Below are 24,169 nucleotides of genomic sequence, written 5' to 3' on the forward strand. Positions count from 1 at the left end.
TCTCTTATTTGTTTTTTAATAAATTTGTTGCATTGAATATTTTTATTTTTTCATACAAATTTATATTGATACGTTTTTTTGTTTCAGAAAACAACCATGTGAAATTTCGTAACAATATCTCCAATAGTTCCCGAGATACCGAATTATTTGCACAAAAATAAACGTTTCTAAACCACTGTGTGTTGAGTCGAATTACTTGTTATGCTTTGGTTCATAAAAACCAAACCATCCAGTAATAAAAATAAAACACTCGAAAAAGAGTGGAAGGGAAAGAAAAAATATTAAATATAATATACATGTATTTTACAGTTGCATGAGTTAGATTTTTGATATAAGACTTACGTTTTTCCTTTAATTAATAATGCTTCTTACTATGTATATTTTATTCTACACTCGTGAATATTATTTAACTTTATTGGTTTTTAATATGAATTGTGACCAAATATTTACTATTATATTAGCTAAATAAAAATTAAAGATCAAAATAATTTAGATTAAATTTCAAAGTTTATACATATTAAATTTTATAGTGTCACATTAGAACATTGAAACACTGTTTAATTTATATAAAACAGAACAAGTAATAAATTCCATATAAAGATTTTCACCATAATTTTTAGATACCATTATGCACTTACATAATTACATATTACAAATACAACAATATTTGTGATAACTTTGGAACCAATGGGCATATTTAAAAATAATTTGGTAAGTAAATCGTAAAATGAACAATCAGATGGTCAAAGAAATAAAATTTTGAAAAATTACACATGTGACTTTATTGGGGCAACGACAATAAAAGATCATGACGGTGATTTCAAGATCATTATAAATGTAAACTTTGCTCTTTTTTAAATGAATCTGAAGAATTATTTTATTTTTTATTATATAAAAGTACTAATACTTTCAAATAATTATTTTTGGGAAATCAAAGATAAATACTGTATTTTTGTAAAAGTGAACTATTGAACATTATATTTTAGTGAAAATACAAAATTATTTGAGTTTGGAAGAATAAATGCGGTCAATAGACTGTAAATATTTCTTGCAGTCGAAGATATTCCTTGGATTTTACTCTGCATTAGACTCCTTTCTCTCCTTTTTCACTTGAACTGCAACCGAATGTGTTTTATGAAGTTTACGATGTGCCCGTAGTCCAGCTCCCTGAGCAAATTCCTTTCCACAAATATGACATTTGTAATGTTTTTTATCTTCATGTATTAGTTTGTGATTATTAAGGTATCTAGTTGCTGTAAAACCTTTACCGCAGATATTGCACAAAATATCACGCACATTCAGATGGGATTTCACGTGATCATTTAGCGTATGCAAATGATTGAAACCCATTTTACATATATGACATTCGTAACGAAAACGGTTTTCGTGGCGACGAATGTGATTGTCATGGTCTCGACTGGTTCTAAAGCCTGTACCACATATTTGACATAGGAATGGTTTTTCGCCTGTATGATATGTCAAATGTCGGTCCAACTCAGATTTCTTAGGATAACCTTTACCACATATCTCACAACGATGACTATTCTCGCCAAGATGCCGTTTTACATGCGATATACATGTATCGAATTTTTTAAAAGCCAATTCACAAAGTGGACATTTAAACGGCCTAGAGTTAGTGTGTTCAGCTACATGTATGTGATAATTTTCATACTTTTTGATAATTTCATTGCAATGGGGACACATAAATGGCCCCTGGCAATTACTGAGAAATGAGAGATCGTTATAAAATTTGGATGTGGGTGAAAAGTTAGATTTCGACAATTCGCACTTCAATTGGAGCTCCTTATCTTTCGAATATAACCGATTTAGATATTGTATGTGATTTCTTAATCGCTCGAAATTTAAATCAATATTCCAATTTAATTTCAGCTCTTCTTGCATCTTGTTAAATATTTCGTCTCTTTTTGCTGTAATTCCAAAAAATACACTATTAACCTGCCACAAGTCCTCATACTTTTTGTAAAGCTCAATAAAAACTGGTAAATGTGACTCCTTTATATTTCTCTAAACATAAAAAGAAAAAATAGCAAATGTATTTTCTTTTAGCATATATACTTTTCTATGTATTTATTTTTAGTTATTTTATTATGTTGAGAAGTAGAGTAGAAGCAAGGCGAATATATATAAGGTGGAGTCAGTCAAACGCTGATAATTTTTTTTTGCTATTTGGTTCTAACTGTCAAAGCTTGTTTTTATATTTAAATATCTACATATTCTAAGCTTATTAACAAAATATTTATTGTTTACATAAATAAGTAAAGCCCTCACTATTCAATTATCTACACTATATTAAGTTTAAATACTTATTTGTTTAATTATTCGTTTTGGTTTTTTAACATTTGTTAAGACCAATCGTTGTTTTTGTAGAACTGACACCAGCTTGTATGAATTCGCCTTGAGTAGAAGAGTACACACAGGTCTCGCTTTATACGATAGATGCGTTCCAAAAAATCGCATAAATTGAATTCGCATAAAACGATACTCTAGCTTCATATAAAAACTAATGATTCGTTCCAAAATTCTGAAAAACCGCATAAATTCAGATTTTAATTAAAAAACCAAAGCAAAATCGCATAAAAAAATCAACAAAAATATATTTATTTGATTTACTTAAACAGTAAAAACAAATCCCGTTTAAAAAAAATAAACAAAAATATAATATTAATTCATTAATTACAGAAAAACAGAAAAGTATCCAAAAAATAAGCTAAAACATTTTTTAAGAAAATTCTGTAAATATGTATGATTAATCTCTGTATCACTGAATAATTGTCTGCATCACTTTGGATTTTTTTCAACGTCGCTTGCATCACTAGATGATATAATCATATTGTAAAATATGATTTTCATCACTAGAATTTAAAAAAACATCAAAAATTTTAAAATCTGTAGAAATTCTAAAAAAAAATTGTTAATTTAAAAATCGCATGTACTTGAATCCGCATAAAACGAGACCTGAGTGTACTTGATAAAAAATAGTTGGGCGAATAGATTCTACGAAGAATTCTAAGCAACTTTGTTCTAGAAACCGTATGTCTAAAATAGATTTTGACATTGCCGAAATTCAAAAATTTGTAGTAAGTAGTGCTTCACTGCAATGTTAGTATAAAATTTGCGTTAACAGGTAAGTATTGCGAACCAGCATAATAATTCATGACATTTTTCTTTAATTTATCTATTCAACGTCCAATCGGCTCCAAATTTCTGTTAATTTTATTAACACGTCTCAAGAAAAACTTTTGTTGGAAAACATTTTTTTTAGTTATTTAATATGTATTTGCTTATTTCAGCACTAGCATTGTTTCAGTATATATAGGTTATATGTATAATCATTTATAATTGAAAACTATGTGTAACTGATTTACCACAAGGTAAATATCTATTATACCCATTATTTCTAGGGCCAAGTTGTTTAGAATTCTTCGTAAAATTTTACACCCCCATGGTATATGTTAAATGGTCGAAATTAATTAAAAAACGAAAATGTTATTTTAAGATCTTTTCGGTGCATATAGGTCCCAATACAGATGAGAAATAATGATATGATTCTGCTATCTTAAAATCATTGATTTAAATTTTTCTATATTTTCCGATTATTAATTCCGATAAAAATAAGAAACATTTTTAGCCAAAAATTGCTTTGAAATGTTGAAAAAACTATAGTTTTTAGGACCTACGTGCGATTTTAGAAATATCTAAAAGTATGCATTAAATATGTATTTTATGTATATATAGTGTATTATTAATACTTACAAAACGTTTCTTTTTAATCTGAAAATACATTAAATAATGAGTTAAATTTATGTTGTTAAAAAATATTGAAATATATTTAACTTGCCCTATCTTTTGTCAATGTGTCGATATTTTGCTGCAAATACTTTATATGATCAGTGTACCAAGGCAACTTAAAATCTTCTCCATTATGTTGTTTTTCAATTTCGTAAGAGCACTCAAATCGCATGTTGTTTATTCGATTTTTTGCAAAATCCCATGTAATATTGGTATCAAATTGATCGTTAATTTCAATTGCGATTTCTTCATAACCCTTCTGACAAATGGCTTCATTTTTACACTTTTCTTTTACGTCCCAGAGATGGGGTTTTTTCTCAAACGCTTGCAACAAAGCAATATTTAAATCTTTTTCTTCAGAATCTATAGCTAACTCGGGAATGGCTTTATTTGCTTTGTGGCGCTCTAGTTTTATTTTACGGCGTTTTCTTAACTTTTTTGGTTCCTCTTTGGACTGTAAGAGATATTAACTGAATGTAATTAAATCTTGGAGTTTAATGATTTTAAAGTAATTTAAAACCAACTATGTTGGAGCTATGAAAATTAATTACGTTAACTTTATTATTGTATGTATTTACCTCAGAATCGTTATCGTTAGAATCATCGATTTTTTCTTCACATGATGAACTGTCATCCTATAAATAAAATACCAATTGCTTGCTATTTAAATACAAATGCTTATATACAAATTTCTTACTCCTTTAAATGGTTTATAATCATCATCATTGTCATCAGAATCATTTTCGTACATTTCTTCGATTTTAATATTTTGTTCGGTATCAGTGCATTCTTCATCTTCGTCTTTAACCTGAACTTCGCCATGTTCATTATTATCTGATGTTTTCATTTTGTTAACATGTATAGCTTCTGTTTCCAAGGGATCTTCTTTTACAATATCTGTGAGCAGCATTTTATCATCTATTTCTGGAATTTTATTTTCAACTGGCGTCTCAATTTTTATTTCCGGTTCATATATCATTGGAAGTTCATTTGTTTCCTCTTCAAAATGTTGTAAATGTAACTCCTCTAGATGCATTGAAAATTTTTTCATTTGGTCCCATGATGTCTCACAAAATGTACAATGAAATGTGTATGTTTTTGATTTCTTATTTTTCTTTTTTAGATTTATTAGTATTTCACCACACTTTTTTAGATTCGATTTGTTATCTGCACCCATTTTCACAAATTATATTTTCGTTACTCTTGTAGTTTTATTATACTTTATTTTAATATTTTTCTTGTTTTTTGTAAAAGAAAGTTGTTTTGTTTGTCGTATTTACAAGAAATTTGTTTATATTAATTTGTAGTACGTTCAGTTTTTGTAACAGCTGTTAGGACAGTATGTGTTGTTGTTGATTAGTGTTACCATACGAATTCTTAGATATTAAGTGTGAGGGTCGTATAATTGAAACAAAAAGTCGTCTTTTCGATTTTTTTCGAATTTTGAAAAGTCGACCTTTCGAACTTTGGTAATTTATGAAGAGTCGACTTTTCGAATTTTTGGCTTTTTTCAACTTTTTACCATTTCTTGTTTCATGGTTTCTACATTTATTTTTGTAATGTTAGCAGTAAAAATGAAATGTATGAAGACGATAATGTATTAAATAATATTATGACTTTGGTTTCTAATAGTTAGATTTAAATTTATAAAATAGTAAATTTACATTACTAATTTGACATGTTTGTTATGTTGTTGTTGTAGCAGCAGTGATTGCCGGTTGTTATGGGAATGACGAAGGCGTATTAACAAGGTGAGTGCATAAAATCAGCTGTTTCTTAATTCGCTGTGGTTTTATGTACACTATATGTCAAACATTGTTTATGTTTACATTTGTTATTGTAAATAACATTGTAATATTTTAATTCGCCTTGATTTTGACATTTACCGTACATTTTAACAAAAACAAATTGCCTGTTGTTTTTGCATTGTTGTATTTGTTGTCGGGACGCACTCACCTTGTTAATACGCCTTGTGAATGACATGTTTGTTATGAAACATTTTCCTTTTAGTTTTTATAGAAGAATTTTGTGTATTTTGTTACTTAAGGCTTTTATAGACGGCATACTAAGTATTAATATTTGTCAAAAACTTATGTATCATAATACAATTTTACAGTTCAAAGAAAAATTGTATTCGATTTTCAAATAATACAAATGATTTTTTTTTTATTTACGTTCGGTATTTATAAATATGTTAAAACAATTCAAAAAGTTTCTATTTCCAAATGTGTAAATACAAATAAACAATTAACACGAAGAAAATATAAAAAATAAATAAAATTTTCAGAAAAACATCAATATGTAATCAATACAAAAAAAAGCAAACATGAAATGTTATTTTCAAAATGATTTCTTGACAAACTGCATAATTTTAATATTTTAAAATTGAAAGTATTAATACTCAGTATTTCCTTCTATAAAAGCCTTTATCTATTAGTTTTGAATACACTAGAAAAAATGAAACTGTTCCAAATTATAATAACATAAAATTATTTATGTTATTGTGTGCATATTTAGTTTTAGTATAATGATGCAATTAAATATTTTTTACAATCTAAAAGGTCGACTTTTTTCGACTCTGACTTTTGAGTTAACTTAATCCAGGGCACACTTAGAAAGGTGACTGCGATGAAACAGCTGATTATTTTTTTATTCAGTTTGAATTGTCAATTCACTTGTGGTTGTTGTGGCGAAAAATACAACAAACCCAAAAGCAAAAACAACAACAGGCAACTTTGACAGTTCACCTACTTTTTAACAAAAAAAAAGTACCTGTTGTTTTTGTATTGTTGTAGTGATGCAGTCACCTTTCTAAGTGTGCCCGGACTTAATCGATTGTTCGAATATTTTCCTACCAAAAAGTCGATTTCGACTTTTTTAAAGCAAAAAGTCGATTGTTCGAACAAATCTGCTTAAATTATTGTATAGACCAGGAATGGATAAACTTATACGATTGTACTTTTCGATATCATTTCATATTCAAAAGTATGATAGAACTCCTCGACTCATTTTATAATGGAATGGAAAAACTTATACGATTGTACTTTTCGATATCATTTCATATTCAAAAGTATGATAGAACTCCTCGACTCATTTTATAATTTCTAAAAAAGTTCATTACATATTTTATGTAACAGGAGAAATGAGAATGTTGTGAGATCTCATCTAGTAGATTCTATATATATATATACAAATATTTCAAATCGGATCGAGTACAAAAATTAGTCATCATTTTTAATTTGTAATAATCCCGAGACACCCCAATTTGGGGTCTTGAGTCTCCGCCCTACCTTAGTGTTGAAAGTCCAAATTTAAAACTTAAGCTCAGCAACACCTCCTGTATAATCGTTGGAAATTTTATAAAAATCGGATTATCTTAGAAGTTACAGATTTATTTGAAATTTTTTCGGTTTTAGGTTCTCGCACAGCCACGATATGAGATTTTTTAACCGTCCTCGGGTGAAGTTTATTGTTAATCTTCCCCATTCAAAGATTCATCTTTTCTGAATTTCTTTCATTTCGAACAAGTCCAAATATAGTCAAGTTTATTCCAAAAAATTATTTAATTTGTACCAAACTGAGCATAATGGTGAGTTAAACCTAGATTATATAGTAAATAAACAATAAGTGAGAAACACAATTTTTAGTTTTATTTTATCCCAGAAACTAGCTCTATGAGCACAAAATATAACTGTGGTTACACTTAACCTACCTCTACATGTGTATTTTTAATGTTGTTTAATAGATTATTACAACAGCAACAATAAATTTAATTAAATTGTTTGATTTAATATTTAATCCACTACTTAATAATGCAAAACTAAATTAACCAGTTTTTTTCTTCCGGCTCGGTTGCTATTTAAAATCGAGAAAATCGGTCCACAAATGGCTGAGATATAAGGAAAAAACGAGCACAACCGCGATTTTTGACCTATATCTGGATTTCTAAGTCATTAATATAGACAATCTGAATATCTAATGATAGATATTTCAAACACCTTTGCAACGACATATATAAGACCATAGTAAGTTGGACCTACAATGGTTCAAAATCGGAAAAAATATTTTTGAACCCGAATTTTTTTTCACTAAAAAAAAAACTTTGTAAAAAATTACTTTTGTTTACCTAAAAATATTTAAAATTTTTATTTTGAAACATAATTTGGTGAAGGGTATATAAGATTCGGCACTGCCGAATATAGCTCTCTTACTTGTTTTTTAATAAATTTGTTGCATTGAATATTTTTTGCAGTCTTTATGAAAATTTGTAATTTTGTAATTTAAACAAAAAATTTAAAAAAAAATATATATATTAGGTCTATCATAGACAAGTTAAAGTATACTTCTGACGCTGAAGTCGACTCTAAATATAAAACTAGTTGAAGTTGTTTTTAACTCGTTTAACAACAGCATCATCTGTACTTCGCCGAGTAAAAAAGTTCGTCACAAAGTAAAAAATGTTTAAGTTACAAGATATTGGTAGAGATTTTGAAATTATTGAACAGTTATCAATAAAATTAGTACCAAAATATCGTAATTATTATTAATTAATCTTATCTCTTCCATTTTTCCACAACAAACCACTTTCTTTAGATGTCCGGTTACTTTTTTTATTTACTTTTATTTAATTTTGTATGTCAGCTGTTGCCACTTGTCTGTTTTTTGTTGTATATTGTATGAAAACATTTTCTACATTTGCGGTGGCACCCAGTTAAAGTCGGTTCAAAAATTAATAAAAAGCTGGTTTTTATTTTAAAGTTGATTTTAAAAAGAACCGACTTTAGTGTTTAACTATGATTATGGGCCCTTTTTAAAATAAAAAAAAAATATTTTTATTTAAGTTTTTATTTTTTCATACAAATTTATATTGATACGTTTTTTTGTTTCAGAAAACAACCATGTGAAATTTCGTAACAATATCTCCAATAGTTCCCGAGATACCGAATTATTTGCGCAAAATTAAACGTTTCTAAACCACTGTGTGTTGAGTCGAATTACCTGTTATGCTTTGGTTCATAAAAACCAAACCATCCCGAAATAAAAATCAAACACTCGAGAAAAGAGTGGAAGGTGAAAGAAAAAATATTCAACATAATATACATATATTGATCTACATGTATTTTACAGTTGCATGAGTTAGATTTTTGATATAAGACTTACGATTTTCCTTTAATTAATGCTTCTTACTACGTATATTTTATTCTACACTCGTGAATATTAATATTTCTTTATTGGGTTTTAATATGAATTGTGACCAAATACGTTTGGTTAAATATTTACTATTATATTAGCTAAATAAAAATTAAAGATCAAAATAATTTAGAATAAATTTTAAAGTTTATACATATTAAATTTTATAGTGTCACATTATTTTATGTTTATTTTAATTTATATAAAACAAAACATATAAAGATTTTCACCATAATTTTTAGATACTATTATGCACTTACATAATTACAAATACAAAAATCTTTGTGATAACTTTGGAACCAATGGGCATATTTAAAAATAGTTTGGTAAGTAAATCGAAAAATGAAATAAAATTTTGAAAAATTACACATGTGACTTTATTGGCGCAACGACAATAAAAGATCATGACGGTGATCATTATAAGTGTAAACTTTGCTCTTTTTTAAATGAATCTGAATAATTATTATACTTTCAAATAATTATTTTTGGGAAATCAAAGATAAATACTGTATTTTTGTAAAAGTGAATTATTGAACATTATATTTTAGTGAACATACAAAATTATTTGAGTTTGGAAGAATAAATGCGGCCAATAGACTGTAAATATTTCTTGCAGTCGAAGATATTCCTTGGATTTTACTCTGCATTAGACTCCTTTCTCTCCTTTTTCACTTGAACTGCATCCGAATGTGTTTTATGAAGTTTACGATGTGCCCGTAGTCCAGCTCCCTGAGAAAATTCCTTCCCACAAATATGGCATTTGTAATGTTTTTTATCTTCGTGTATTAGTTTGTGATTATTAAGGTATCTAGTTGCTGTAAAACCTTTACCGCAGATATTGCACAAAATATCTCGCACATTTAGATGTGATTTCACGTGATCATTTAGCGTATGCAAATGATTGAAACCCATTTTACATATATGACATTCGTAACGAAAACGGTTTTCATGGCGACGTATGTGATTGTCATGGTCTTGACTTGTTCTAAAGCCAGTACCACATATTTGACATAGGAATGGTTTTTCGCCTGTATGAGATGTCAAATGATGGTCCAACTCAGATTTCTTTGGATAACCTTTACCACATATCTCACAACGATGACTATTCTCGTCGAGATGCCGTTTTACATGCGATATGCAGGTAAAGAATTTTTTAAAAGCCAATTCACAAAGTGGACATTTGAACGGCTTAGAGTTAGTGTGTTCAGCAACATGTATGTGATAATTTTCATACTTTTTGATAATTTCATTGCAATGGGGACACTTAAATGGCCCCTGGCAATTACTGAGAAATGTTAGATCGTTGTAAAATTTGGATGTGGGTGAAAAGTTAGATTTCGTCAATTCGCACTTCAATTGGAGCTCCTTATCTTTCGAATATAACCGATTTAGATATTCTATGTGATTTCTTAATCTCTCGAAATTTAAATCAATATTCCAATTTAATTTCAGCTCTTCTTGCATTTTGTTAAATATTTCGTCTCGTTTTGCGGTAATTCCGAAGAATACACTATTAACCTGCCACAAGTCCTCATACTTTTTGTAAAGCTCAATAAAAACTGATAAATGTGATTCCTTTATATTTCTCTAAACATAAAAAGAAAAAATAGCAAATGTAGTTTATATATAAGTTTCTTTTAGCATATATACTTTTCTATGTATATATTTTTAGTTATTTTATTAAAATGAGAAGTAGCGTACGGATTAAAAAAAATCATAGGGGCGATAGATTTAATCGGCTCCAAATTTTTGTTAATTTTATTAACACGTCTCAAAACTTTTGTTGGAAAACATTTTACGTAGTTATTTTAATATGTATTTGCTTATTTCAGCAATAGCATTGTTTCAGTTTATATATATTATATGTACCTACATGCACTGAAAAGATCTTAAAATAAATAACATTTTCGATTTTTAATTAATTTCGATCATTTAACCATGGGGGTGAAAAAAATGTTCGATTTTTTTCACAAAAAAACATGGGGGTGTAAAATTTTACGAAGAATTTGACAATGGGTATAAAATAGATATTGACCTTGCGGAAATTCAAAAATAGGTTATAAGTAAGTTACAGATTAAGGGTATTCATTTCAAAAAAAGGGAAAATTACACTCTGATTTTTTTTTACACTTCTACACAACAAAAAAATGAAAAAATTCCACAAACAAATTTTTTTGATTTTTTTTCTTGTGTTTGTTGTGTAAAAGTGTAAATAAAATGTTTTCCAACAAAAGTTTTGAGACGTGTTAATAAAATTAACAAAAATTTGGACAGATGAGAAATAATGATATTATTCTCTTATCTTAAAATCATTGATTTAAATTTTTTTATATTTTCCGATTATGTATGTATTAAATATGTATTTTATGTATATATAGTTTATTATTATTAATACTTACAAAACGTTTATGTTTAATCTGAAAATACATTAAATAATGAATAAAATTAAATATTGAAATATATTTAACTTGCCCTATCTTTTGTCAATGTGTCGATATTATGCTGCAAATACTTTATATTATCAGTGTACCAAGGCAACTTAAAATCTTCTCCATTATGTTGTTTTTCAATTTCATAAGAGCACTCAAATCGCATGTTGTTTATTCGATTTTTTGCAAAATCCCATGTAATATTGGTATCAAATTGATCGTTAATTTCATTTGCGATTTCTTCATAACCCTTCTGACAAATGGCTTCATTTTTACATTTTTCTTTTAAGTCCCAGAGATGGGGTTTTTTCTCAAACGCTTGCAACAAAGCAATATTTAAATCTTTTTCTTCAGAATCTATAGCTAACTCGGGAATGACTTTATTTGCTTTGTGGCGCTCTAGTTTTATTTTACGGCGTTTTCTTAACTTTTTTGGTTCCTCTTTAGACTGTAAGAGATATTAACATAATGTAATTAAATCTTGGAGTTTAATGATTTTAAAGTTTCATATATAAACGTATGTCAAGGTGATATAAAAAAACTGTGTTGGAGCTCATGAAAATTAATTACATTAAGTTTATTGCATACATAAATGTGTTCCTTAAGTTAAACATTTTTGTATTTACCTCAGAATCGTTATAGTTAGCATCATCGATTTTTTCTTCACATGATGAACTGTCATCCTATAAATAAAATACCAATTGCTTGCTGTTTTAAATACAAATGCTTGTATACAAATTTCTTACTCCTTTAAATGGTTTATAATCATCATCATTGTCATCAGAATCATTTTCGTACATTTCTTCGATTTTAATATTTTGTTCGGTATCAGTGCATTCTTCGTCTTTAACCTGAACTTCGCCATATTCATTATTATTTGATGTTTTCATTTTGTTAACATGTATAGCTTCTGTTTCCAAGGGATCTTCTTTTACAATATCTATGAGTAGCATTTTATCATATATTTCTGGAATTTTATTTTCAACTGGTGTCTCAATTTTTATTTCCGGCTCATATATCATTGGAAGTTCATTTGTTTCCTCTTCAAAATGTTGTAAATGTAACTCCTCCAGATGCATTGAAAATTTTTTCATTTGGTCCCATGATGTCTCACAAAATGTACAATGAAATGTGTATGTTTTTGATTTCTTATTTTTCTTTTTTAGATTTATTAGTATTTCACCACACTTTTTTAGATTCGATTTGTTATCTGCACCCATTTTCACAAATTATATTTTCGTTACTCTTGTATTTTTATTATACTTTATTTTAATATTTTTTTGATTTTTGTAAAAGAAAGTTGTTTTGTTTGTAGTATTTACAAGAAATTTGTTTATATTAATTTGTAGTACGTTCAGTTTTTGTAACAGCTGTTAGGACCAAGGTTGCCAACTCTTCAGCTCAGAAATATTCGGCTGTGCTAAATACATACTAAATACAAGACCTACAGTGATGAAGGTTTGTGTATTGAAAAAAACAACAAACAAATGTATTCTAAAAATAAACCAAACGCACTCAAATACATACAAATTATGCACGCGTGTCTTTGATTTGTAATTCTCATTTCATTCCACATTGTAGAATGTTGTTGGGTGTTTGTGCTATTTACGTATGATAGAGTTGCTCATATGAGAACTCATTATAAACCAGAGACCAAAAATAACTGTTATTAAATTTTTTGAGATATTCATAATAAATATTTTTTTCGTTGCTCATAACTTTTATTTTCGATTTATATTTTTTACGTTGCCTAATACCCAATTAATGGGTATTTTTAACTCAGCGTCGAATTAAGAAAATCGGGAAGTAAAAATACACAATTATAAATACTATGGGTAGGGGCTTGGTTCAAGCCGTATTATGAAAGTAGACCGTTTTTGGAACAAAATGAGCCAATCGTGCTAAAAATCGTGTGATTGGTTCCTGAAAAAATGGGTTCCTCCAAAATGGCCAAAAAAATCGTTCCAGAGAATTGGTTCCAGAGAAAAATTACATCCTCCAAAATGTCCCAAAAAAATCGTTGCTGATTTATTACGGGGAAGTGGCTCGGTACAAGCCATATATATTATGAAAGTAGACAGTTTTTGGAACATAATGAGACAATCGTGCTAAAAATCGTGTGATTGGTTTCTGAAAAAATGGGTTCCTCCAAAATGGCCAAAAAATCGTTGCTGATTTATTACGGGAAACGTGGGAAGTGGCTCGGTACAAGCCATATATATTATGAAAGTAGACAGTTTTTAGAACATAATGAGCTAATCGTGCTAAAAGGCCTGCACATGTCATCGCGCCACGAAAACCGTGTTGTACCATGTCATGCCTATAACTATTGATGTTGCTGTTATTATGTGTGGTAGCTTAGTTGAATTGATGTTAACAACAAGTGTCGCATTGTTAGGCAGAATAAAATTGCAAAGCAGAATGAAATTGTACGCAACTGCTGAAAATCTGAGAAATATTATTATTTAGCATTATATTTTTTTTTTTTAAATATTTAGAACAAATAATATAAGGATTTTTAAAAAAATATAAATAATAATGTGTAAAAAAATACGCAAAGCAGAAAATGCTCTTTCAACAGAAATCCGTTTAGCCGGCAGTGCATAGATTCTCTTCCTAATATTGCAACAAATTGGCTTTTACGTCCAGTCTCATAGGTTTAAAGCTCTCTATTTCAGCTATAGCTGCTAACAACTCTTGCGATGTATTGCCTTTGTCATCTTCTGAAGATAAATCCACTTCAAGTTCTCTAATTGATGTTCCGAACAACGATGACATATTTAGATTCGTTGATTCGTCAATCAGAAAATCGGATATTGGTTGAAGTGGAGATACTTCAGGTGAAGTTAAATCGAAAATAAAAGTTATGAGTAACGAAAAAAAATATTTATTATAAATAACTCTTATTAGGATACGTAAAAAAATATAAATCGAAAATAAAAGTTATGAGTAACGTAAAAAAATATTTATTATGAATAACACTTATTGAAAAGCAAAACTTATTTTCATTGAGAATAACTATTATTTAAAGAAACAAAAATTTATTTCTACAATATAACAGTTATGGCTAAATTTGTTTAGATATTTCTTATAACAGTTATGTCTCTGTTATAAACAACTCTCTCTATTTTGTTAGAGAAGATTTACAAAGAAACAAAATAGAATTGCTGAATATACTCAATGTGTATTACACACATCTACATACATATATACACACAACTAAACTTTTGTTTTCTTTTTATTATGCTATTATATATGTACATGATTTCATGAAACACTAACAAAATACATGGGTTTTTTGCTTATATCTCGGCCATTTGTTGACCAATCTTCTCGATTTAAATAGCAACCGAGCTGGAAGAATTACGGAGATTTTGATGTATCAATTATGTTTGTAAGTTATTTAGGGGATTTGGAAAGTTGATTTCAACACACAGACGGACATGGATATATCGACTCCGATATCTATAACGATCCAGAATATATATACTTTATGGGGTCGCAAATGAAAAATGTAGAAATTACAAACGGAATGACAAACTTATATATACCCTTGCCACTCATGGTGAAGGGTATAAAAATGGTTAGAAATGGCTAAAACCCAAAAATAACTGAATACGAATTCATAAATATTACATTTTTTGCCCACATTACCAAGAAGTCTGGTTATGTGTTAACTAATAGTTATACTATCAGATTTCAAAAATAATTTTTACCGACTTCGTGTTAATGGGGTTTAGCAGATTAACCCCCATTTTCTCAATCTCCGGTTATCGTTTTTCGTAACGATATACTTCCAATCAGGGCCCACTTAGAAAGGTGACTGCGATGAAACAGCTGATTATTTTTTTATTCAGTTTGAATTGTCAATTCACTTGTGGTTGTTGTGGTGAAAAATACAACAAACCCAAAAGCAAAAACAACAGGCAACTTTGACAGTTCACCTACTTTTTAACAAAAACAAAGTACCTGTTGTTTTTGTATTGTTGTAGTGATGCAGTATTGGGTTTATATAAGTCGATTAGGGTTCTATAAGTCGATTGTTCGAAAAATCGGTCGGAAAAAAGTCGAATAGTCGATAAAAGTCGAAAATAGTCGATAAAAGTCGGAAAAAGTCGAATAGTCGATAAAAGTCGACTTTTTAGATTGTTAAAAAAAATATTGCACTTGCTTTTTTTGTAGTGTATGCTAATATATGTAAATAATAAATAAATGTTTATAAAATAAAGCTTTTTTCTACACAAAATTCTTACAACATTATTCTAACTATTATCGCCTTGATAAATTTAATTTTTATTGCTAAACATTACAAAAGGCACATCAATAAATGTAGAAACCATGGCCCATAATCATAGTCAAAAATAAAGTACATTTTAAGAGAATTAAACTCGACTTTACGGAAGAGTGGACTTTAGGTCTATCATAGACAAGTTAAAGCAAAGTAAATTAATAAAGTAGACTCAGTAGAACAGCTGACTATTTTTTTTATTCAGTCTGAACTGTCAATTCACTTGTGGTTGTTGTGGCGAAAAATACAACAACCCCAAAAGCAAAAACAACAACAGGCAACTTTGACAGCTCAGACCTTAAACCAAAAACAAAATTGCTTGTGGTTTTTGTAAATGTTGTATTTGTTGTAGTACTGTCGCTACTTTATTAATTTACTTTGAGTTAAAGTATACTTCTGACGCTGAAGTCTACTCTAAATATAAAACTAGCTGAAGTTGTTTTTAACTCGTTTTTGTGTTCTTCGCCCAGTAAAAAAGTTCGTCACACTGTAAAAAATTTTTAAGTTACAAGATATTGGTAGAGATTTTGCAATTATTGCACAGTTATATAAAATTAGTACCAAAATATCGTAATTATGATATTGATCTTATCTTTTCCATTTTTCCACAACAAACAACTTTCTTTCTTTAGATGTCCCGGTTACTTTTATTGTTTACGTTTTTTGGATTTTTTTTAAATTTGTATGTCAGCTGTTCAGCGTTGCCACTTGTCTGTTTTTTGTTGTATATTGTATGAAAACATTTTCTACATTTGCGGTGGCACCCAGTTAAAGTCGGTTCAATTTAAAACATACTTTAATTTTGTCTATGGTTGCAAATTAATAAAAAGCTGGTTTTTATTTTAAAGTTGTTTTTAAAAAGAACCGACTATGACTATGATTATGGGCCCATGTATTTTTTACAAGAAATGGTAAAAAGTTGAAAAAAGTCGAAAAGTCGATTACCTAAAAAGTCTAAAGTTGGAAAAGTCGACTTTTCATAAACTACCAGAAGTCGAAAGTTCGAAAAGTCGACTTTTTAAAAAACGGAAAAGTCGAAATGTCGACTTTTTTAAAAACGGAAAAAGTCGAAAAGTCGACTTTTTGTTTCAGTATAATAATTTTTTTCAGGGTTTCGATATTCAGCTCTAGCACAATATTTCTTACATTTGACTATGCAATAAATATGAAATTATCTCATTTCATCACAATCAGCTAATATAAATATTCATACTGTTCGTTCGTATTACTATTAAAATTGCAATGCTAGTCTGCAATTTTTAGTAGCAAACACAATCCATTGCATATCCACCAAAATATATGTACGTGCTTTAGTAGCACACACAGTTTTTTTGTCGTGCTAATATTGCACTCCATTCGTTTTATTTTGTTGTGCTGGCAAACTTTTCTAGCAAAAATACACACTTCTGTAGTTGTGCTATAGCACAATTAACATTTCTGCAATTGATGCTATCAGTTGCTGTTCTTGATAAGTGCATAACAACATATCAGTAAACACACCCAATGTACAGTTGGGCAGAATCAAAATTTTTTTGAAATAAATCTGGCATTTCTAAACGGCTGATCTGATCAGGATAAAATTTGACGCGGGCGTAGCCAAGGTGTATTCGAGTTTAAATTATTGAAATGGGCCCTACAAATGCCCCAGGGGCGGCGCTATGGGGGCTCAGAATAGGGTACCTTCGACATGGAAAATTTTTAAACACGTCCCATTTTTTTGTTTCCCATTTGATTTCAAAGAGTTTTATATGTTTAGAAAGCGCTCGCCTATGTCTTGAAAAAATATGCTTGCGTGTGCTATTTATCTCTTATACTTTTCGAGTTATAGGCATTTCAAAATTGAAATTTTAAAATTTTGCCATACCTTGGTCCGCTTTTTTAAAAATATAGGTCGTACTTTTGTACCGAACGGGCTCGATTTTTTTTGTTAGTTAGACAACTAAATTATCAGTAATATACAAAATATTTCAGAGTAATATCGATTATAGATCCAAAAATAAACGATTTTCAATTTAAGAATTCAAAAAATAGTAGATTTTTGCTGTTTTTTGGATGAAAAGGTGACTTAACTCTTTTTTATTAAAAAAAATCTTTCTTTAAGAACATATAACAATTTTATGTTTTTCTGTAAGGTAGCTTTACAGAGAACATTTTGGTATAAAAAACATGTCCTATTTTTTGAACATGTTGCCCTTTCGTCCTGCGGAATTTGACCTATTTTTTGATAAAAATTTCAACTTTGGGCCACATGTTCTAAAATCCCAAAGTTGGGATCAAAAAACGGAAAGCACTTTAGAAACCTTGATGTGTTCCTTATTTATCCCCAAAGTATTTTCCCAGCCCCGAAGGAAATGTAGACCCTATGGTTAAAATTGCAAAAAATACCATTTTCGGGATTTTCGCTTAAATTTTTAGGAATTGTGGGATTCCTTTTGACCTTTTGAAAAGTTTTTTTACACTTTGTAATTTGGAATGTCAAATTTAAAAAACGTTGAAAATTTCATTGAGTTTTGCTAATAAATAAAGATTTTATTACATATTACATATTTATTGAGTTTCTAAAACTAAAATTTTTATCAAAATTTTAATAGGATTGCAAATACATATTAGGAACAATTTGATCCACATTTATTCCGAAAATTTTTTTTTCTTGTTTAGATATTTTAATTTTTGGTCTTACAAAAAAAATGCAAGTCAATATCTCAGTTAGATTCAAAAATATTTACACTAATGAATAATCGTTATTTCGTATTACATACTTGACAATAAAATAACTAGCAGCATCCAAATAGCCAAAAAACAAGAAATATCTATGCAACCATAGCAGAGCAACCAAAGAAATGTAAATTGCTGCCAGAGAAAATTGCTAGCACAACAAAACAAAAACGAATGTTGACGCGCAATATTAGTTCGGCAAAAAAGTGTGTATGCTGCTATAGCACGAACATATATTTTGGTTGTTGTGCTACAATAACGAGTGGACAACTGGTTGTATCTGCTACTAGAAATTGCAAACTAACATTGCAATTTGTATAGTAATATATGAATATTAACAGCAAATTTATATTAGCAGAGTTATACAAAATTATAATAGTAACTATATTTTTAGTATGCAGATTGATAAAAATGTATATTTACTGCAATTACGGCTAATATAGTAGCAATTGTAAACCCTGATTTTTTTCTTTTTGATAATTAAACAAAATTCTGGGCATTTCAAAATCGGATCCATTGAAGAAATGCAAAATTGATTTTTGAATATGCCTGATGTGTTTGCTTTGGAAACAATTTCGAAGCCTGTTTTCATAAAACCAATAATATTCTCATCAAATCATCAACAGACGAATTTGTTTAAAAAGACTGTTTCTTTACCGTTTGATAAAAAAACCTGTTTTATTTTTAAAAAATTCCAAAAATGTTCAAGAAAAGTATAAAATAAAAAAGGCTTAGACAAAATAAAATGGCTAGATATTCCGGCTAGATTAAATCTAGAGATATTTTTATGGCTAAATGAAAATAAAATCTCTAGATCTAGCTGGAAAATTGCTAAATTGGCAACTTTGGTTAGGACAGTATTTTTTCGTTGTTGATTAGTGTTACATACCAAAAATGTAATGTATGAAGGCGATAATGTATTAAATAATATTGTAACTTTGGTTTCTAATAGTTAAATTTATAAAATAGTAAATTTACATTATTAATTTGGCATGTTTGTTATCAAACATTTTCCTAAAAGTTTTTGCAATTCGAGTATACAGTCCGGACTTAAATATTCACACAGCATACAGATTTATCTTTAATCGTCCATATTTTTTAAACGAAGGCTCCAACATTCGTATGGATTTCAACAAAAATATTTATTTACATATAACTTATGGGATCAGTTTTGAATGGACCCAAGTGAGCTGCTTGAAGAGTGGCTACCCATGGAAATATATGGAAAAACTAAACATAAGGTTTAATGTTTCGAAGTTCGATTTTAAGGGGGACAAAAATATTCACACAGTTTCTAATAGAAAAATTGCAATAACAGCAAATTATTTATGTTACTGTATAATTAAATATTTTTTTAACAATCTAAAAGCTCGGCTTTTTTCGACTCTGACTTTTGAGACTTTTTCCGACCAAAAAGTCGATTTCGATCTGTGTATAACAATATTTTCGAAAAAAAATCCTAAAAATTTCAGTTTCAGTTTTTATAGAAAATTTTCAATATAATGAATTGCTACAGAAGATCTTCAGTATAACAATATATTCATTTGCAAATTTTCAGTATAACAGTATTTTCTATAAAAAAATATTTTGTATACCAGTATTCTATTAATTATATCATAAAAAGAAACATCAGAGTTTGTTTTTTTAAAAAGAAAGTTCTTCTTAAATGTTCCATCATCCAATTGTCAAGCCCAGATGATTATGGTGTTTTCCAAAACCCTTGAAATTACAGACTTTCTAAAGTGAAAAAATTACCCAATTTTTTAAATTAAAAATAATTTTAGAGTTTTTGGACATTTTTAAATAGAAGAACTTTTGTAGATTATCTTATATATAAAAAGAAGTGTACATTTTGATGTCACCACTAACTGCGAAAACGGGTCGACTGATTTCAACCAAAATTTCAGGGTACGTTGGGGATGGTCTGTAGATGGTTTATGTGGAGTTTGCACGAAATTGGCATAGTGGTTCCGGAGATATGGCTGGACCGATTTTTATCAAATTTTCAGTGAATCTTCAGATTTTAGGTCTGTGGGCGGAGGGGCGTTGTAAAATCAAATTTTTATACTATACCGCTAATGATTTCAAGGTCAGTAATTGTGGACAAACTTTTGCAAATAAAAAAAAATCCAAAAAAAAAAATTGTCAAAAAATTATTCTTATTTTTTCATTCGAGAAATAAATGCTTTTTTTCATTCCCAACGATCAAACAATGCTAATTTTAATTTCGTTGCTTAACATCATTCTAAAAATTTTAATTCACAGTGGTGTACTCTGAAGCGAATGATTTGGTGTAACATGTCCGGTAAATACCAAATTTTCATATCGTTCGATAAAACAAGTAGGCCGCTGTTAACATTGTACTATAAAAGTGCTTTTATATTATCAACAGATGATAAACCAAATTTTCGAAAGTACAACTAATATAGTAAACAACGTCGACAAATCAGATTTCGTTCCCGCCGAACTTCTGCCAAATGCAAATGAATATTCACAAGTCTTACAACCAACTACAAAAATTCGGATTGGCTGTGAGAACGTGCAATTTTGCGAAGACGTAATGATTTCACGCATACCAAAGATTTCCAACGATAAAGCATAAGGCCAATCGTTGACTATTGCTGGCTTACATTTTGAAAATTCATGTTTTGTATGTGGTTTGCTCCCGAGTAAATAAAAAAAAGAAACGTATATCCCCTGTCCTTAAGATGAATTCATAAATATATCCCATTTTCCTTAAATACATCCGTTTCTTTTTTTTAATGGCATGCCACTGTACTTATAGATATCTGCTACAACTTTGTCAAATGACCACCTCAGTGTTTCGGGTGCGATGTCAGGTCGGTGGAGTCCGTGCTTTTTTTTGTCCGACACTGTATATTGAAATCTAGATGCAATATAAAACAGAATTATTGTAAGGACCAGCAACGCGGACCGGGTTCAGCTAGTTTAAAATAAAAATCGAGAAAAATAAGAGCTCAGAAAAGTGCAAACATCAGTATTTCCAACACCTGTATATAAATTTCTTTATAACTGCCACAAAAGTAAATTTTTTGCTTACATTAAATGAATACAATGGGCTATTTTCTAAAGGTTTTAAATATTATCAGCCCAATTATGAATACAAATTCCGCGGGAGTTTTTTCACTTTTCTCATTTTTCCTATTCAATTTCAATGAGAAAAAAACTCCCGAGGAACAAACTCCCGAGGAACAAACTCCCGCGGAATTTTTTATTCATAATTGGGCTGTATTTGTTTTAACATTGGAAACAAATACAGAGTTTTCTGTTCTGTTGCAATTTCATTCCGCATACGTTAATAGATTTTTTATTTTAGAATTTTCTAAAATTTTCAATGCATTTACAAAAACGTTGATTAAAAAAATTCAAATATCTTCAAACTTACTTTATCAGTAGAATCTTTCAAAAATTACAAATCTTAACGTTATTGTTTTGATTGATGAGTTTTCGATTTTAACAATTATTTGAAAATTATCAATTTTCTTCCCATCGTGTTACAGAACTTATTCCGTCTTCTAGTTTTATTGCTGCTGATTGTTTTATTTTTTTTTACGCATACGATTGTCCATTGTTGGGAAATCTGCAGGATCATTATCAAAAACAACTAATCTGAAATAGTAAAGGGAAAAAATTTAGGAAACCGGTATAAATCAAGATCAGCGAAACAGCTTGCATTTTTATAATTTCTTTGGTGTCGATAGCTCTCATAATTAGAAGCACAAAAACGTTAATATTTTTGCCTGCTCTCTCTTAGTTTAAGAGTTATATGAATTTAAAGTCAGTACATATAATAGTACATTTCTCATATATTTGGAAAATAAACTGATCGTTATGGGTATCATTGAATAGTGCTTCACAATACCTTTAATATGATATATAATATGGTACAGTTTATTAATATTGTGAACCAAAAATTCGTTATTGATTTTATATGACAGTACTTCAGAAAATTTTGATATACAGAAAAAGTGATTTTAGCGAAGCCGGTGTTCGATACACCCCAGAGTTAAAAGTCCCTTCACTTGGCCGAAGGCCGGCAATACAGAAAATGTGAATATTAACAGAAAAAAATTATGAAAATATAAACTGTTACGGGGATCTTGATTTGTTCCAGGAAACCTAAAAAATATAATAAAAAAATAATTTGTTCTTACTAGATAGATTTTTTTAATGGTATTGGAATACAAAATTCTGCACTGCTTACACAAATTTCAATAGGATGTGATTTTATGAATTGTTCAATTGTACTACATATTTCTCTCTGAGAACTTTCCAATATTGGGACCTGACAATGTTCATTATGTTCATAATTATTATTAGTAATAGAATATGATAACTTATCTTCGTCTTCTCGATAGCATTCATTATAAACTGGCATATCTTCTGGTTTGATTTCGATATACATGGGAATATCTTCATTTCCTTTAGTATTTTCGAAATATTTATTAGCAACGGAATAAGATAACTCATCTCCTCGATAGCATTCATTATAAACCGAAATATCTTCATTTCGATCAGTTATATCAAATTTGCTTTCTCCTTGCTCTGCTTCATTCTCTCGGATGCACACAATTTTACTCTTTTTTTTACTATCCTTTACTTTTTGGTTATATATTCGTTTTTTGTAAAGCTCTTCGAGGTAAAATTCTTCATCCGTTCGTCGTAAAGCCAACCTTTTTTTATTTCTTTCTCGATCGAAACCTCCATGCGTTTCACGGTATTTTTTTAAAGCTTTACGCATTTCACGCCTGCGTCGATCATTTGATCTTTTGCATCTTGGCATTATTATCAAAAAATATTGCAGTTCGGTTTCTGGACCTATTCTATTTGGATCAATATTTTTCTTATTTACCTTTACTATTAGACTTTTTTAATGTTGGTGGTTAACTTGTGTATTTGTTTCTAGTTTGTTTATGTTGATTATAATTTTTGTGTTATTATTCCTATTTTTTTTTTGTAAATTTTGTTGGTTTTGTGCACGATAAAAGTAAATTTTTATTGTGATTCTGGAACATATGTGCCAGGGATGGCAAATGGAGTTTAAAAATTGTACCATTCAGCATTGAAAATTGTACTTTTTCGACATTAATTGTACCAAAACTAGGATTCCTAGGGGTGATTTTTTTAGAAATTCCCGTGAAGTTTTTTCACTAATTTAAACAATCGGTTTAATTTTGTGAGCAACATGTGAAAATTTTAAAATAGAAAAATAACAAAAAAGCCAAAATAGGAGACAAATTTTTATTTTTGTCTATACAATTTAAATTTCTGTGAAAACTAGCAATATTTATAACCTCTAAGGATATTCATATTTAAAGAAAATAATGACAATAATAGCTTAAATTTGTGTATGTACTTGAGAAATATTTGAATAATGATTAAAACTAGGAGTATGACGACCGGTCAAATGCCACTATTGCTTTTTTATTTCAAAAACGTTTGTATTAATTGATATAAATTACATTATTTAATAAAGCAATTATTAGAGATATCATAATTATACTTTTAAGCAATTTATTTGTTGATATTCTGGTAATTGTTAGAGAACAAAAACTGAATGTATAAAACTTCATGATGAACAGCAATTCCAAAATTTGTTTCAGTGTGAAATATATTTACAAATTGTACCAAATAAGTCATTGGTGTACCATTGTACTTTTCAAGATCGAATTGTACCAAAAAAAGTACAATTGTACCAACTTTGCCATACCTGATA

The 24,169-nt window shown here is 28.9% G+C and overlaps 3 protein-coding genes and 1 long non-coding RNA gene across 4 annotated transcripts; all 4 read right to left on the reverse strand.

Moving 5' to 3' along the window:
- Positions 1 to 1,074: 1,074 nt before the first annotated feature.
- Positions 1,075 to 1,902, reverse strand: LOC135958627 (gastrula zinc finger protein XlCGF8.2DB-like). Its single transcript, XM_065509520.1, has one exon. It carries the CDS (start codon positions 1,900 to 1,902, stop codon positions 1,075 to 1,077), a length of 828 nt encoding a protein of 275 aa, XP_065365592.1.
- Positions 1,903 to 3,820: 1,918 nt separating this feature from the next.
- On the reverse strand, positions 3,821 to 5,097 carry LOC135957975 (protein FAM50A-like). The gene is made up of 3 exons (XM_065508823.1): positions 4,508 to 5,097; positions 4,389 to 4,445; positions 3,821 to 4,264 (listed from the first exon to the last, which is right to left on the reverse strand). Exons 1-3 carry the CDS (start codon positions 4,985 to 4,987, stop codon positions 3,851 to 3,853), a joined length of 951 nt encoding a protein of 316 aa, XP_065364895.1. The 5' UTR covers positions 4,988 to 5,097; the 3' UTR covers positions 3,821 to 3,850.
- A 3,908-nt stretch (positions 5,098 to 9,005) lies between these two features.
- LOC135958990 (zinc finger protein 227-like) lies at positions 9,006 to 12,771 on the reverse strand. The gene is made up of 4 exons (XM_065509959.1): positions 12,176 to 12,771; positions 12,056 to 12,112; positions 11,400 to 11,877; positions 9,006 to 10,587 (listed from the first exon to the last, which is right to left on the reverse strand). The coding sequence occupies exons 3-4, from the start codon at positions 11,427 to 11,429 to the stop codon at positions 9,637 to 9,639; spliced, it is 981 nt and encodes a 326-aa protein (XP_065366031.1). The 5' UTR covers positions 11,430 to 11,877; positions 12,056 to 12,112; positions 12,176 to 12,771; the 3' UTR covers positions 9,006 to 9,636.
- An 8,943-nt stretch (positions 12,772 to 21,714) lies between these two features.
- LOC135958858 (uncharacterized) lies at positions 21,715 to 23,460 on the reverse strand. Its single transcript, XR_010576462.1, has 2 exons — positions 22,608 to 23,460; positions 21,715 to 22,062 (listed from the first exon to the last, which is right to left on the reverse strand). It is a non-coding gene; the product is annotated as an uncharacterized LOC135958858 (long non-coding RNA).
- Between the last annotated feature and the right edge of the window lie 709 nt (positions 23,461 to 24,169).

The sequence above is a fragment of the Calliphora vicina genome, chromosome 4 (genome assembly GCF_958450345.1).
Source record: "Calliphora vicina chromosome 4, idCalVici1.1, whole genome shotgun sequence".
Classification (NCBI taxonomy): domain Eukaryota; kingdom Metazoa; phylum Arthropoda; class Insecta; order Diptera; family Calliphoridae; genus Calliphora; species Calliphora vicina.